Source organism: Contarinia nasturtii, unplaced genomic scaffold (assembly GCF_009176525.2).
Source record: "Contarinia nasturtii isolate CC-2019 unplaced genomic scaffold, AAFC_CNas_1.1 Cnas_scaffold_1305, whole genome shotgun sequence".
NCBI classification, from domain to species: Eukaryota; Metazoa; Arthropoda; class Insecta; order Diptera; family Cecidomyiidae; genus Contarinia; species Contarinia nasturtii.
This window is the reverse complement of record NW_022198645.1, coordinates 52016-68048: the sequence shown is the minus strand read 5'-3', so window position 1 is coordinate 68048 and position 16033 is coordinate 52016. Positions and strand designations below refer to the sequence as shown.

Below are 16033 nucleotides of genomic sequence, written 5' to 3'. Positions count from 1 at the left end.
AATGAAATAGGCCACGGTGCACAAGGAATAAACCAATCTGGTAATCAGAACGTCCAGGAAGGTAATACAGGTAAGCAATCGGCGTTAAATATGGATGAACAATGTCTAATATTTTTGATAAATTCCGATAATGAAATAGGCCACGGAGCGCAAGGAATAAATCAATCAGGCAATCAAAATGTCCAGAAAGGTTATTTAAGTAAGTACTTGACAGGGAAATACTCACGAATTTTGTTTGATACGAGTATTATTTATAAATCCTAATTATAAAACAGGCAAGCTTATACAAGGAATAAACCAATCTGGTAATCAAAATGTCGAGGAAGGCAATACAGGTAAGCAATCGCGCGCGCGCTCGTTCGGTTTTGTGTTCCATTTTAATGACTCTCGCCCATTTTTATGTTTATTTCATTTTATTGGACGTGGGTATGAAGTACCTATGTTATTTATAGGCTATATTTATAGTCGTTCCGGTTCTTCTTATTCAGACGTCGCATTCACACTTTAGTACGTAAGGCAACAAAAGTGTTAGTGAGATACACATAGAAGTAGAAGAACCAGTACCGATAACACTCGCTTTATCCCTATGGGTCTGAAAAATGGGAGAGAGTGCTTAAAATGGAATAGAAGACTTTCACTCGCAAGCGTACTTAAGTACTCAGACATAAATTCTCCGTTATACTAGACAACAATTCACATTAATAACGAAACGTTGTCTAGCATAACAACGAATTAATGTCTGAGTACTATGTACTCAGACATTAATTCGCATTTTGTCAGACACAATTTCACCATTCGAATATAATCTTAAGGAAATATTGTCTAGAAAATGCGAATTAATGTCTGGCGAATTAATGTCTAGACAATAGTTCGCAATTTTAATCCAGACAACAATTCGTTAAAATGGTGTATTTAAATCTAGACAATAATTCGCATTTAACCCAGACATTAATTCGTTCCCCCGCCTTTTTTACCGCAGATAAAAACAAATCAAAAGGTAAAATAACACGAAGTTCGTGCAGAAGCACACCATCTACATGTGACAAGACAAGCAGTACCCCAACATCATGCGATGAAACTACAAGTACCGAGTCATCTGATGAATGCAGCTCATCTTCTACAGAGTCATCTGATGAATGCAGCTCATCTTCAACAGAGTCATCTGATGAATGCAGTTCCTCGTCTACAGAGTCATCTGATGAATGCAGTTCCTCGTCTACAGAGTCATCTGATGAATGCAGTTCCTCTTCAACAGAGTCATCTGATGAATGCAGTTCCTCGTCTACAGAGTCATCTGATGAATGCAGCTCATCTTCAACAGAGTCATCTGATGAATGCAGCTCATCCTCAACAGAGTCATCTGATGAATGCAGTTCCTCGTCTACAGAGTCATCTGATGAATGCAGTTCCTCGTCTACAGAGTCATCTGATGAATGCAGTTCCTCGTCTACAGAGTCATCTGATGAATGCAGTTCCTCTTCAACAGAGTCATCTGATGAATGCAGCTCATCTTCAACAGAGTCATCTGATGAATGCAGCTCATCTTCTACAGAGTCATCTGATGAATGCAGTTCATCTACAGCTCCATCATCCTCATCATGCAATGAGAGCAGCAGCACACCTGCAAGTGACGAATGTGAGACAACTTCACCATCTTGTAATGAGAATCTTGTTTGTGTGTGCAGATGTGATTGTGATCCATTTATTAAAAATGAAAGGATGCATAAAGTTTAATATTATATAAGGGTTCTTTACATATTTTCTGGAAATGGCTTTTAGTTTTAATATTTTAATTTTTTTGTTTTAGTATTTGACAAGTACTTATACAACGTTTTTTTAAATCTATTTATTTCATTTCGTTCAAATAAAATTCATGTATGTGCAAATATGCATTTGTGGTCATTTCATTTAACTTTATTGGCTTTTGGTGGTTCAATCATTTTGTTATAACCTAATACAATAATGAGGGAGAACAAATTAAGGATAAGAAGTCATAAGTGTAAAATATTATTGATTTGGTATTTTCGTACGCCGCACTTTACTTATCTAATTTAATAACTTCTGAATAAAGTTTCAATGCAAAGTCGGCATTTATTTGACATTTTATCAAGGTTTGTTAAAACGAATATGATTTAGAAATCAGCTACACTGTATTGAAAATATTCAAATGATTCCAGTTGATTTACATCAGTTTTGCCTCGTAATATAAAGGATTCGAAAGGTTGAAGAACTATTTGATTGGACGTTATTTGTTCACTGTAAAGAAATAATTTGAACAAAGAGGAACTGTTTGAGCATTTTGACGACTTTTTTTTTTTTCAATTTTCGAGCATTTTGAACAGTTTATCTTACTTGATGGTATGTTTTGATGATACTCCGACGATATGATATGTTAATGTTTCAGTTGGATTTATTCCAATTTCAGTTAGATCGGCTGTTTCCTTGAATGGTCCAATGTTCGCTACAGTTATGTAAAGTGGTTCACCTTCAAAATACCTTAAAACAAAATATAATAATGAACAACTCTTTACAAATTATCACAGAACATTTATACGAATAATGAATAAACCTTGCAATAGCAACTACTTGTTGTGTTAGAGCCATATATTTTGTGTCACCATTTTGAAAAACTGCTTCTTTTCGAAGCTGTTTCAATTTCTTATAGACTTTCAAGTGACTATTTTCATCATTTTCTTCTTTCTGAGCGTTAACCTCTTTATAATTATCGGCAACGGGCAACCACGTTTTGGGTGCTGTCGAAAATCCACCATTTCTCTTATCATTCCTGGTTATAGCAAAACAAAACAATTACCAACTATTTCAATCGAAAACTCTTTATCAAAACATACCATTGAAATGGTGTTCGCTCAGGATCTCGACTGAATTGTGTGTAGATTGACGGATTACTATTACAGGCAGCTGGGTCAACTGTATCATTCCAACTCAGCCACTGATCGGTCATTCCTATCTCTTCTCCATTGTATGATATGCTTATTCCTGGCAAAGTTAAAATTATCATATTTATTGCATCGATTCGATCTGTTCCGAGCCTGGATCCAACACGATGCTGGTCATGATTTCCAACTACCCAATTTGCCACCTGATTCTTTGGCACAATTTTCATGAAATCATCAATGCATGCAATGTAATCATAGGCATTTGATTCGTTCCATATGCGTGATATTATTTGAAAGTTGAATGGCACATGAGATCCATTGTGAGTGCTGTTGCCATAATACTGAGCAACAATGTTCAATGGTGAATAAGATTCAGTGAGCATGATACGAGCTTCACCGCCATTCTGACGTCGATGTTCCTCTAATACTTCACGCCATTGATAAACCATATCAATTGTCTCTAGTTGATCGTAAGTAAAAATGTGTTTCAAGTATCCATAATCGTCTGGATCATTTGTATCGCCACTGTGCGGTTCATTCGGAAACTGGCCCTCTTCATCTGCTTTTATTTCGAATAGAAAGGGTACAGCATCAATTCGAAAGCCGGATACTCCGCGATCTAACCAGAATCTTAGCACGTTCTATCAATAATAAAGTAAAATAAATATTTCATTCAATCATTTCTATAGTAAAATAAAAGTATATGAAAAAAATGTAATCTTACTTTCATTTCGTCAACCACTTTTGGATTACGATAGTTCAGGTCAGGTTGCGCAGCTAAAAACTGAAAAGCAAAAAAAGAATTATCTGTAGTAAAATAGAGAAATTATACAAACAACGATATTCTTACTTGATGCAAATAAAATTCACCCCTTTGTTCGTTCCATTGCCATGCACTTTTTCGAAATACGCTTATCCAATTTGTTGGAGGTAGCCGTTTTGACGGATCGTTTGCATCAGCATAGCCTGGATGCCATGTATAAAAATCTTCAAAACCTGGCACCTTGAATTAAATATTTATAATGCATATATAATTTGAGGTAAGAAGTATTTCATTTATTTATTGGTACCTTATTAACTGATTTGATGAACCATGCATTTTGATCGCTCGAATGATTTGGCACAAAATCTAATATAATTTTTATATTTAGGGATTGTGCTTCAGCAATTAATTTGTCAAAATCTCCCAATGTTCCGTACTCGGGTTGGATATCATAAAAATCGGATATATCGTATCCAAAATCTTTCATGGGCGACCGAAATATTGGTGATAGCCATGTTGCGGATACACCAATCTCTTTCAAATATTCCAATTGCTCTGTGATACCTGAAATAACAAAAAATATTTTCATTTAAAATATCTGTTTGATAATTTAACCCTCCTGCAGACAGAATGGGTCTATCAGGCTCAGCAACTCAGAAAAAATTGAATAAAATCCAAACTAATAAATCACATATAACATAACAAATCTCACATTCATTCTCGGACATTCATATATATAACGGTAAAATACACAAACTACAAAATATTTTTTCTTGACGAAAACCAAAATCTCACTTCAAACAGACAGTATGGGCCTCCCAGGCCCACCATACAAAATGTATGGGAATCGATATATATAGAGAAACATTTTCAAAGAAATTTTTATTTTTTATATTTTGTCGTCTCCAAAAATTTTATACCATTTTAAAAGTTGAACGTGAGTGAAGATCGGACCCAGTAACAGAACCATCTGATGCGTATGTATCTCCGAAATTTATCAATGTGTGATGATTGCGCATGCTAATGCGGTTTCGACCACAAAGCCAACGGGCACGCGTATAACACATATGAAACAGTTGCAATAGAATGCCGGTCAGTCGTTGCACTTTCTTTGATGAATACATATTTCATTTGGAAGAATTTTTGTTGAGTTCGCAATATAAATGTTCAAAATTTATTGAGTTGAATTTAGTGCAAGTATAGTCAGTTTTGAATCAGGTTCGCCAACATTTGAATGTTCTAGAAGTTGTTGGAGAACCATCATCGAAGCTTCACTCGATCGAAAAACCAAAATTTGTAGTAGTAAATGTAACAAAAACGTTTGCGGTGAGCATTCAAACTTGGCTGTTTTGTGTAAAAAATGTGAAAAAAAAACTGATTCTTCAGATTCGAATTAATTTTTCTACATTTGTTTCAATAATCTTTATTTGTATTCCTATTTATTCAACTTGCTTTTCGTTTTCATCGAATAAAAAAAAAAAAAAAAAAAATTCATGTTGGATTTTTGCATTTTGGAACTATTTTCATACATTTTGTATGGAGGGCCTGAGAGGCCCATACTGTATTGATCTGTTCTTAATATGTACTGTCTGCAGGAGGGTTGAAAAGAACATCATCCGAATCATTCACTTTTTCACTTTCATTTATCAATTTTTTTTTATTAAAATCACACCAATCGGCTAAAAACCTTGCACAAATTAATATTTTATATTCGTAGCTACATTTACTGCTATGATTACCCATAATCTTTGTACATTTTTCATTTGTTCAAACTGATTGAGTAATTTGACCACAATTGGCGATTATACAAAAAAAAAGTTTATCAAGTGGCAAAAATCGCCTAGTTGACCATAATCATTTAAATTGCTTAATAGAATACATACGTTTGCATTGATTGCTGAATACCAAAACAAATTAATAAAATACTTATATCGAACAATTTACCGTTCAAGTCACCGATACCATCTCCATTTGAATCTTTGAATGATCTTGGATATATTTGGTAAAGTGACGCCGTTTGCCACCACTCTTTGGCTGGTTCATCATTTTCCAAAAGAACAAACGTAAAACCACTATTGACACATATGCACTGTTTTGAGAGCAATGTTATTGCTAACGTTAAAAATAACATTTTTAGAGATGTCTCCATTGATCGATGTAGTGAACTGAACCAATTCTATACTGTGACTAAACTGAATTTTTATTGCTTCTTTGAATTTGTGAATTCGTAAGAACGGATACACCAACAAAATACACTTTATAATCATACAATATTTTAGATTAACATATGAAACGTTAAAAATATTAAAACCATAGACATAAAATGTTTATGTGATACCATATTAGGAAAAAATGTACAGACTTTCAAAAGAAAATGATAACATAAACGACTCATGTATGTATATGTGCCAGATAGCATAATGTGAAATAATCAGAGAAAATTTCAACACAAGTATGCAATCATTTGAGTCTTTTTGCAAAATATTGATAAGGAACGTTTCGTTTGACATCGCAAATTGAATAATAATAAAAAGAAATGAACTAGAGAAAATTTGATGTACGAAAAAATAAGTTAAAAATAAAAAAATAAGAATGAACTTGTGCGCTTTGGAAAAGCTTCTGTATCGATAAGTAAAGCGATATGAATGCCGACGGTTTTGCACTTTTCGATCATCCAAACTAGTATTTCTTTCATAAAAAATAATGCGGCGCCTCCGTCATTGTTTCTTTTAAAAGTATAAGATTCACATCTCAGCGACAACAACATTTCAACACCTACACACATCGCACCAATATACAAAACATATACAATACTAAGTTGTTGCCGATGACATCATTAGAGAGCACAAGTGATCGATTTGTTTGTAAATATGTGGAGTAAAGGTAAGCGCGCGCAGATCATACCATACATTTGCACGTTTAATGTTGTTATTGTTGTTGTGGTTATTCTTCTCGTTTAAGCGGTTGCAGCGTAGATGTTGTTCAAGTATATCGTATTCGTAACGTTCATCACACTTAATTGATGCAAAAAGCAACCGCGCTGTGTGTGTTGTTGTGGTTTCTTTGTTGACCAACTGTATCCATACATTTCATTTGAGTTGCGAGCATGATAAAGTATAAAGTATACACGCTTGAATTTACTTCAGTATTCATCTCGCAATCATATGCATAAAGTCTTAAGAAATGAACGTACATCTGTGACAAGTCGAGTGTTTTTGTTCATGTAAACATTGTAAAAAGTTGAAAACGAAAATTTGAAAAAAGAAGGAGTTTTGTGTTGAAGTGCTGTGACAGTTTGAGTTTTTTTTACCTTAATGAAACATTGTAAAATTCTCAGTTCATAGTTTACAAAATGTTACAGATTATTGCATTTTTAACGTTATTATTACTTAATATCCAACAAATCGAGTGTAATGGGTTGGTGTTTTTGAAGAAATAATTATAAAAAAAAAATTGTATCACTTATTAATTTTAGTACGAAGCAACGGATTCAAATGTTAAAAGTGTCAAATATATATTTGTGTGTGAATTGGTTTCTTTTCGTTTGGGTTGGTCATTCAGTTTATTCGTATGTATACATGTAAATATTACATAAACGCATTCCATAAAATGAGAAATGCGTTTAGTACTTGATTTACTGTTTCGCAACAGACAAAAAAATGGCAATTAAGGCTTCCTTATTTGTAAATTGGCGATTTGATATGTTATATCTAAGTGATTTTTTTCTGGATTTCACTGTACGAGTGGTCTTTTTATTTTGGGGTTTGTTGCGAGATTTACGTTGGCGTTTTGTGAGATCACTTACTCTCGTGGCATTTTATATACGTCTGGCATATTTTTTTTTCTTTCTTACACGCGGTAACAGTTCACTTTTCTAATTATAATTTCTAAATAAATTGGATTACATTGTAATTATTTCATTAGTCAGCCACATTATCTAATTCCGGCCGTAAATTTCCTCTCAATTCCATTTTAATGAATTCGGTGAATCATATTTAATAATAACAATAACAACGCATACATTTTACCGTGAATCGCACCAAGGTCATTATAAAATTTGGTTCTGAATTCATAAATACGACAACAATCGATCTCATCTCTGTAGTACATGTTAACCCTCTAATGCATTAATTTTTTTTCGACATGAGACTTATTTTTCTATGATTGTTTTGGTTTATAATTCCTTAAAAAAATAATCGAAATTCAAAAAATCGCATGGTTTTCTCAAAAAATGCAATTGACAAAATTCGAGAACAATCAAAACCATTGTTTAAACTGCAGTAAAACTGCTATAAACAAAAAAAATGATAATTTTTTTGTCAAATTTCTGTTTTCGAGTACAACCGTGTTTATAATTAAACAACCGATTTACATCCAGTTGTCAAATGACCGGAAAATGAAAGCCTGAACCCTACTGAATGTATTTTAATTCATAAATAAAATCTTTTTTTTTAAATTATATATTTTAGACAATAATTCATACACTCCGCCTCAAGGCAGAGCTATGCACTAGAGGGTTAAGTGGTTAAGTTTTATTGCAGATGTGTTGAGATGTTTGTATGTGCACTTTTTGACGATGACACAACACCAATCAATCGATACTTTTACGGCAATATGAGAGGAGAAAAAATGTATTGGTTGTATACGTGTAACAGCAACTTTGAAACATGATGATCATTGCTGATCATATATATAAATGGACGTATCTTCCATATATAGAAACTTGATTTCATTGAAATTACTGAAGAAAACGATCGACAAAAAATTCGACGCAACATTTCTGACACTTTTTTTCTTCTTCTTAATGAATAATTGAACGATAAATGCCACCTTTTTAATTTCTATTCTGTGAGGTCAAAAACTTACATGCATGAATGATACTTTAATATGAGAACACAGATAAAGAGATAGAGGGCGGGAGTTGAAGAAAAAAATCGTCAAGTGAAAATATCCGTTAATCTGTTTATTTCTTCTCTAAAACTGATTTCAGAAGAAAAAAAAACAATATAACAAAACTAGACTTTATATTATTTTTGCAATTTTGCGCTCGTAAACGATACATTTATCTATTGAATACACATTGCATGTATCAAAACTAGAGACAAGCTTTCTTTCAATTTTAAAAGCAACCCACAACAAACTTCGTGTAAACAGTTCAAGTTGAAATATTTACATAAACTACATTTATAGCGTATATTGATTCATTCAGTCGACAACCAAGACGACGACGACAACGACAATGTCGCCCACCCAATTCCAAATGTTTGCTCATTAAATATATTGTGAAATTATTTAACAATGCTTGTAGTCGATGTAAATGAATTTGATGAGCTAATAGTATGTGTTTTTCTTTATTTTTTCTTTTGTGTAATGATTTCTGCACACTGTATACAGTCACTATTCGATTGTGGCACCTGATGTAATTCGGCCAAATTCCGAATATCATGTTGCGATTAGTTTGCATGACAGTTCAACACCGTGTGAAATTCGCGTTGGCATTGAAGGCATTCAAAATGGATATTCAAATTATCGAGAAACATCTTTGCAACCGTACACAAGTCAATTGATACGATTCACGACTGGTTTTATGCAATCTGGTCAATATCGTTTAAATGCTGAAGGTTTGAGTGGTTTGGATTTCCGGAACGAAAGACCGCTCAGTTTAGTATCAAAAAATGCATCGATATTTGTGCAAAGCGACAAGGCTATATACAAACCTGGTGATTTGGTGCGCTTTAGAATACTTGTTCTTGATCATAATTTGAAACCCGTTCCAAGCCAACAGCCAACCAATATTTTTATTACGGTAAAGTTTATGTTCATATATATTCATTCTCTATACCATCAACAACGCAATCATACAACACCACATTTTTTGTTTGTTTCAGGATGGCGGTAATAATCGCATAAAAGGATTTGCCAATTTGAAAACATCACGTGGCATAGTTAGCGAAGAATTGCAGCTATCGAGTTATCCTGTGCTTGGTGATTGGTACATCACAGTTGAGGTGATGGGCGAAGTAAAGAAATATAAATTTGAAGTGGCCGAATACGTTTTGCCAAAGTTTGATGTTACAATTGATACGCCAAAACATCAATATTTTCAAGATGGTAAAATTCGAGCAACAATTCGCACAAAATATACGTATGGAAAACCGGTAAAAGGTGAAGTCACTGTGGCTGTGTACCCAAAAACCTATGGATCATTTCAACCATTTGCAAATAATTTGATAACACGCAAAGTGTCGAAAATTGATAGTAAAGCATATGTTGAATTTGACATTACAAATGAATTGAATGTTAAAGAAGACTACGAACAAGCAATGGTCATGGAAGCTATTGTAGAAGAAGAATTCACTGGTCGCAAACAAAATACAACAGTTGACCTATTTTTACATAAATCCAAATATAAAATTGTATTAAATAATGCAGTAGCCAATTATAAACCGGGACTGCCGTATAATGTAATGGTGTCAGTGCAAAAATTCGATGGTACACCTGTTACAAATGGTGCCAATACCATTCGTGTTCGATTGGCGTCAAGCTATTATGACGATGAAAATGCAACTGAAACCATTCATACGCTTGACCAAAACGGCATTCTTTACTATGATATCATTGTGACACATTCGAATGGATTTACACTCAAATTCATTTACTTGGATGCCGAAGAAAGACTTGGATGGATTCCAGCTGTTCATTCAGATAGTCATGCGTATCTCAAAGCTACACTAAAAACAGCAAAGTAAATCTATTCAGAAAATAGTAAAATATTCAGAAAAGTTTTATAATTATATTTTCTTATAGGCCACGAATCAATCGAGATATTGAAATTGAAATTCAATCAACCGAAAGTCTACGTTATCTCTCATACCAAGTGTTGGGCCGTGGCGATATTATCGTCACAAATTCAGTTGAAATTCCAAATAGAAAGAGTCACATCATAACATTTTTGGCATCATTTGCTATGGTTCCAAAAGCACAGTTCGTCGTTCATTACATTAAAAATGATGAAATCATTTCGGACCGATTGGAAATTGATTTGGCGGAAGATCTGCAAAATTATGTAAGTAATTTTAAGAGCATTTTCAATTCGGTTAATATTTTTTTCACATGAAATTGTACGATTCAAATGAATATCTATTTCGGGAATGGAACAGGTTGAAATTGATGTATCGACGAAACAAGCACGGCCTGGACAAGAGGTCGACATTACTGTAATTAGCAAACCGAATTCATATGTTGGTATTTTGGGTGTGGATCAAAGTGTCTTATTACTACGCAAAGGAAACGATTTGGACAAATCACAAATATTCAACGAACTGGACGAATATTCGAGAAAACAGTTGACTCATTCAAGATATTACGGAATTGATGAGTGGGAGGATTTTGCTGTATGTTCTTTTTACCACTTCCATTTACTTCATATATTTTATGTTGAATATTTTTACATGTTTGTTGTAGAATTCTGGCGCTGTTCTACTCACAAATGCCAAACCAGCGGAAAATCGTGAGTTTTTCTATGTATCAAGATTATTTAAAAAGAAGAGGACAATTTTCCGTTTAATAAACAAATTGAATTTGGGTCAATTTCATAGCAATAAATTTCGATATTTTTCGATTCCACACAAATAGATAACGATTACGATTACGTTTATTATGGATTTCCAAATGATGAAGAAATTCTCCGTGTTTCCGAAACCAATTCAGTGTCCATAAGTTCAATTGTGATTCGAAAGAATTTCCCCGAAACTTGGCTATGGAAAGAAGTTACAAACATTAGGTTAACTTCTATGCTCTTAGATTTGTTTTTTTTTCTTTTTTTTTCTTCTTCCCTTTTTCCAAATGCTCCTTTGATTTTGAATTAAAATCTATTCGTGAATGAATGCTTTCTAATTGAATGAAAAACCTGATTCACGAGATAGAAAAAAGATACTATCCTTAGTATAAATGTTATAGAAATGGTTTGGGGTTTTACCGTCCAAATTGAATATGTATAATAGTCTTTTACCTTTCAAGTATCCGCAAATCAATTGTTTCAAAATGGTGTTTTATATATTTAGCAGTGTATCAGTCGTCAACAGTCCCATCGTATGATAATGAAATATCGTACGGTCGAAGCCTAACAACCGTTAAAAAAACAGACATTGGGCCAGCTCACGTTCTAAGAACAAATACGCGACCACCATTAGCCGGTCCGTATGCATTTTCACGTATTCCAAAACCATATTGGGATCGACCACGAGTTCATCTCATGAACGATATTAGCGACTCATTTTTATTTGTTAATTTCTCCTCGGGGTAACTACTTTTGCTTATTTCTTCTATTTTTCTCTCTCGATAAAATCAAAGTAATGTTCAAAAAAGTGTAAAATATAAATACTAATTCAGGTGATGGTGAATGGGCTTTCATTGGTGAATATTTATTTTTTTTCATTCTGTAGAATATAGATGCTGTTAAATTTAGAATTATTTTTTTTTCTCATAAAATGTTTCTTTAATTCAATGGGATTCTTCTCCTAATCCATGTATTCCTCATCCATTTTCTGTCTCGTGTGCACATCAATAAAGTAAACTATTAAATATTCATCACACATTATTAATAAACGAGATATTCAGTCATTTCACAGTACACAAATCAATTCTAATGGGTATTTTTTTGTCATCGATATAGCAACGCTGGACGTCATACGATCCATAAAAAAGTTCCAGATACAATAACATCATGGGTTATAACTGGATTCTCTTTGGATCCAATAAGCGGTCTTGGCTTATCAAAGGAGGCGAGAAACTTACAAGTGTTTCAGCCATTTTTTGTTTCATTAAATTTACCATATTCGGTGAAACGTGGTGAAGTTGTTTCCATTCCCATCGGTATTTTCAATTATTTGGACGATGAATTCGATGTTGAAGTTACTCTGCATAATACTGAACAAGAACTTGAATTTGTGCAAATGGCCAATGAAATTGATTCGCCGAGTAAGTTATTATCGTATCATATTGGCACCTATAAACCATCCAATTCATCATGTATATTACAGAAATTGAACTTTATCGCCGAAAGACGGTGCATGTAAATGCAAATGAAGGAACTGGCGTATCGTTCATGGTGAAACCAAAAAAAATTGGCCCAATGACAATAAAAGTGACGGCACGTGCTCCTAGAGCTGGTGATGGTGTTGAACGAATTTTGAATGTTGAACCAGAAGGAGTAGCACAAGTTGAAAATTTGGCAATGATTATCGATTTACGTGATAAAACACAATTTGATGGTAATTTTACGTTTATCATTCCCAAAAATGCGGTTTCTGATTCGACAAAAATTGAAATTTCCGCCGTTGGTAAGTAAAATATTCAATCTTGATATGCTTAATAAAACGTTTATATATTTAATATCATTCGTGTGAAGGTGATTTGCTTGGCGGTTCTGTGAAAAATATGGAAAAGCTCATTAAAATGCCATATGGCTGTGGTGAACAAAATATGTTGAATTTCGTACCAAATATTGTAATTATGGACTATCTACGAACGACAAATCAATTGTCACCGGCTGTCGAACTCAAGGCAGTAACATTCATGGATGCCGGTTATCAACGTGAATTGAGTTACAAACACGAAGATGGTTCGTTCAGTGCGTTTGGTAAGAGAGACAAAAGTGGCAGCACATGGCTCACGGCATTTGTTGCACGATCATTCATCCAAGCATCCAAATACATTCAAGTTGAACAACGGATTATAAATGAGGCTTTGGATTGGCTGAGCCACATTCAAGCACCAAATGGTAGCTTTCCAGAAGTTGGAAACATTATATCAACTGAAATGCAAGGCGAAAGCGGTAAAGGTATGTTTGCATTTTTTTTTGTCGATGAGTGTTTGTGTGGATATTAATCTGAACAAAACAAAATGCGATGAAATGTTTACAAAATATATATATTATTATTTCTGAATTCATTTTGTAGGCACTGCACTGACCGCATACGTGTTGGCGGCATTTTTGGAAGATCGAGTAAGTTTGTTTCTTGTAATTTTTAATGAGAAAATGACCTCTTCTATGAATAAATTTTACAGAGTAAATCGACCATGTACCAGAATGTAATCAATAAAGCTATTGACTATGTTGCAAGAAATCTTGAAGGAAGTGATGACCTTTATTCACTTGCTGTAGCTGCATATGCATTGCAATTAGCCAATCACAATTCTAAGAATTACATTTTGCAAACATTTGATTTGAAATCCAAGCGAAAAGGTATTTCAAACACCAGTTTCATGAACGAATAATTGATTGTAAACAATTTTTTTAAATAATGAAACTAATAGTTGATTGATTTTTTAGATGATAAAAAGTGGTGGGAAAAACCTGTTCCAGAGGCAGATACCAAAAATATTTGGTATACGAAGCCAAACTCAGTAAATGTGGAAATAACTTCATATGGATTATTGGCATTATTAGAAGCCGGATACTATTCTGATGCATTGCCAGTTATAAGATGGCTGGTAAATCAACGAAACGAACTGGGTGGTTTCCAGTCAACTCAAGATACATTCGTGGGATTAAGAGCATTAGCCAAATATGCGGAAAGTACATCGAACAACTATAACAATGTACAAGTTCGATATAAATATGAAGGTGGTGAAAGTCAAATCAACGTCAATGGAGATAATGGATTGATTCAGCAAATCAACGACGTAAGCTTATTTCAAGTTATATATAACGTTATATTTATGATTTTAATTGTCATTTTTAGCTTCCAAATGATGTGCGCCAAGTGAATGTCACGGCAACTGGTAGAGGTTTTGCATTATTGCAATTGACCTATAAATATAATATAAATGTTACTGGCGCTTGGCCACGATTCACATTGGATCCACAGCCGAATAAAAATTCACATCAAGACTACTTACATCTTACCGTTTGTACCAGGTAACAAAAAAGTGTTCCGGCTACGATTTTTGCACTGAAAAATTTGAGTATTGATTTTTGTTATTTTTCCATTTTTTCTATGAATAGTTTTGTTTCGATTGGCAATGAAACAAAATCAAATATGGCTGTTATGGAGGTTCAATTTCCTAGTGGTTTTACAGCTGATTTGGACACACTGCCATCGCTTGAAGTATCCGAAAACGTGATGAAAGTTGAAACAAAGAATGGAGATACGATTGTTGTGATATATTTTGATCATTTAACACGAAAAGAACTGTGCCCAACGCTTGATGCATTCCGAACGCAAAAAGTAGCCAAACAACGACCAGCAGCCGTTACCATTTATGACTATTATGACAATTGTAATTGAAAATTCTTCAATTTCTTTTTTTTTTTTGATTTTGTTTCAAGTTTCAGAGAAACCCCAAACTTATATTCGATTTCATTCTTTTTAAGCTCGTCGGGCACGCCAATTTTATAAAATGCGAGAAACAACGCTATGTGATATTTGTGAAGGAAGTGATTGCAGTGATACATGCCAAATTCGAGCATCGCAACAGCGAAGTTATGAGTCATCATTACTCGATGACGAAGAATATGCTAGGGTGATGGAAACCAGTAACTCTCAGTCATTATATGTTTCGGAAATCATTCTAGTTGTTAGTTTATTGTCTACATTTCTAACGCGATAAATTATTAATTTTGCATAAAAATTTAACAAAAAAATTTCATTCTAACCAAATATTATTTCTAAGTTAACTGCGTAAGAGAATCGATGTTATTTAAAACGAGTAATTTATATATATATATATATATATTCGAATGCAATAGATTTAACAAAGCCATGATTAGTGATATGTTCAGTTGTTAACAATATTAGTCCAAATAATAAAATGAAACGGAATAAACTCAAATAAGCAACAAAAGTAATACTTCAACTTGTCATTCGATTCTAGTATTAACGCCCCTGCCAAGTGCTTTTGCGACATAAGGATTTATCTCGACTGGCATTCTCAATCTCAGTTCGAATTGATAAAAAACTAAATTGAATGGAGGCAGCACCAAATCTACAGTTTAATAGAATCTGTAAACAGATTTCTACTATGTACCATCGCTACTGGCTTTGAAATATTAATATAACGTTTCACATTTCAGTCGCAATGCAATTACAATTTCTAAGCTCAGCGCAATTCTCCTCCTTAACATATTTTTTTTTTAAATTAAAGGAAATTATTTAGTTCATCCGCATTCAACTGTTGGTAAAATTAATCAGTTTATCCATTATTGGTCAGCCGAAAGAAATAAAAAAAATTCAAATTATTGTATAACAATGCTCAATTCACAAACGAAGTGTGCAATTGAATGGCCTGAAAATGAATTATAAAAATGTTCAATTAATGTTCCAAAGTAAACGATTCATGAATTGGAACAATAACAAAGTATGTTTATTTC

At 33.5% G+C, this 16033-nt stretch overlaps 2 protein-coding genes and 1 long non-coding RNA gene across 4 annotated transcripts in view; 2 read left to right on the top strand and 1 right to left on the bottom strand.

The window, feature by feature from the left end:
• Positions 1-336, top strand: part of LOC116345532 — a 522-nt gene extending 186 nt beyond the window's left edge. The window contains exons 2-4 of the long non-coding RNA XR_004201511.1: positions 11-70; positions 140-199; positions 276-336. This is a non-coding gene — a long non-coding RNA (uncharacterized LOC116345532). The remainder of the gene's footprint in view (positions 1-10; positions 71-139; positions 200-275) is intronic.
• A 1544-nt stretch (positions 337-1880) lies between these two features.
• On the bottom strand, positions 1881-5870 carry LOC116345529 (maltase A3-like). The gene is made up of 8 exons (XM_031774967.1): positions 5605-5870; positions 3968-4224; positions 3748-3900; positions 3622-3681; positions 2850-3538; positions 2570-2785; positions 2353-2496; positions 1881-2256 (listed from the first exon to the last, which is right to left on the bottom strand). Exons 1-8 carry the CDS (start codon positions 5807-5809, stop codon positions 2133-2135), a joined length of 1848 nt encoding a protein of 615 aa, XP_031630827.1. The 5' UTR covers positions 5810-5870; the 3' UTR covers positions 1881-2132.
• A 909-nt stretch (positions 5871-6779) lies between these two features.
• Positions 6780-15511, top strand: LOC116345528 (CD109 antigen-like). Of its 2 annotated transcripts, none has more exons than XM_031774966.1 (16): positions 6780-7077; positions 9055-9466; positions 9549-10405; positions 10468-10726; positions 10821-11054; positions 11125-11170; positions 11727-11961; positions 12335-12639; positions 12702-13001; positions 13070-13501; positions 13620-13666; positions 13729-13906; positions 13994-14346; positions 14406-14581; positions 14669-14943; positions 15038-15511. In XM_031774966.1, exons 1-16 carry the CDS (start codon positions 7013-7015, stop codon positions 15271-15273), a joined length of 4410 nt encoding a protein of 1469 aa, XP_031630826.1. In that variant the 5' UTR covers positions 6780-7012; the 3' UTR covers positions 15274-15511. The 2 variants fall into 2 exon arrangements, with proteins under 2 accessions (XP_031630826.1, XP_031630825.1); XM_031774965.1 differs by having other exon boundaries at positions 11724-11961.
• Positions 15512-16033: the final 522 nt, after the last annotated feature.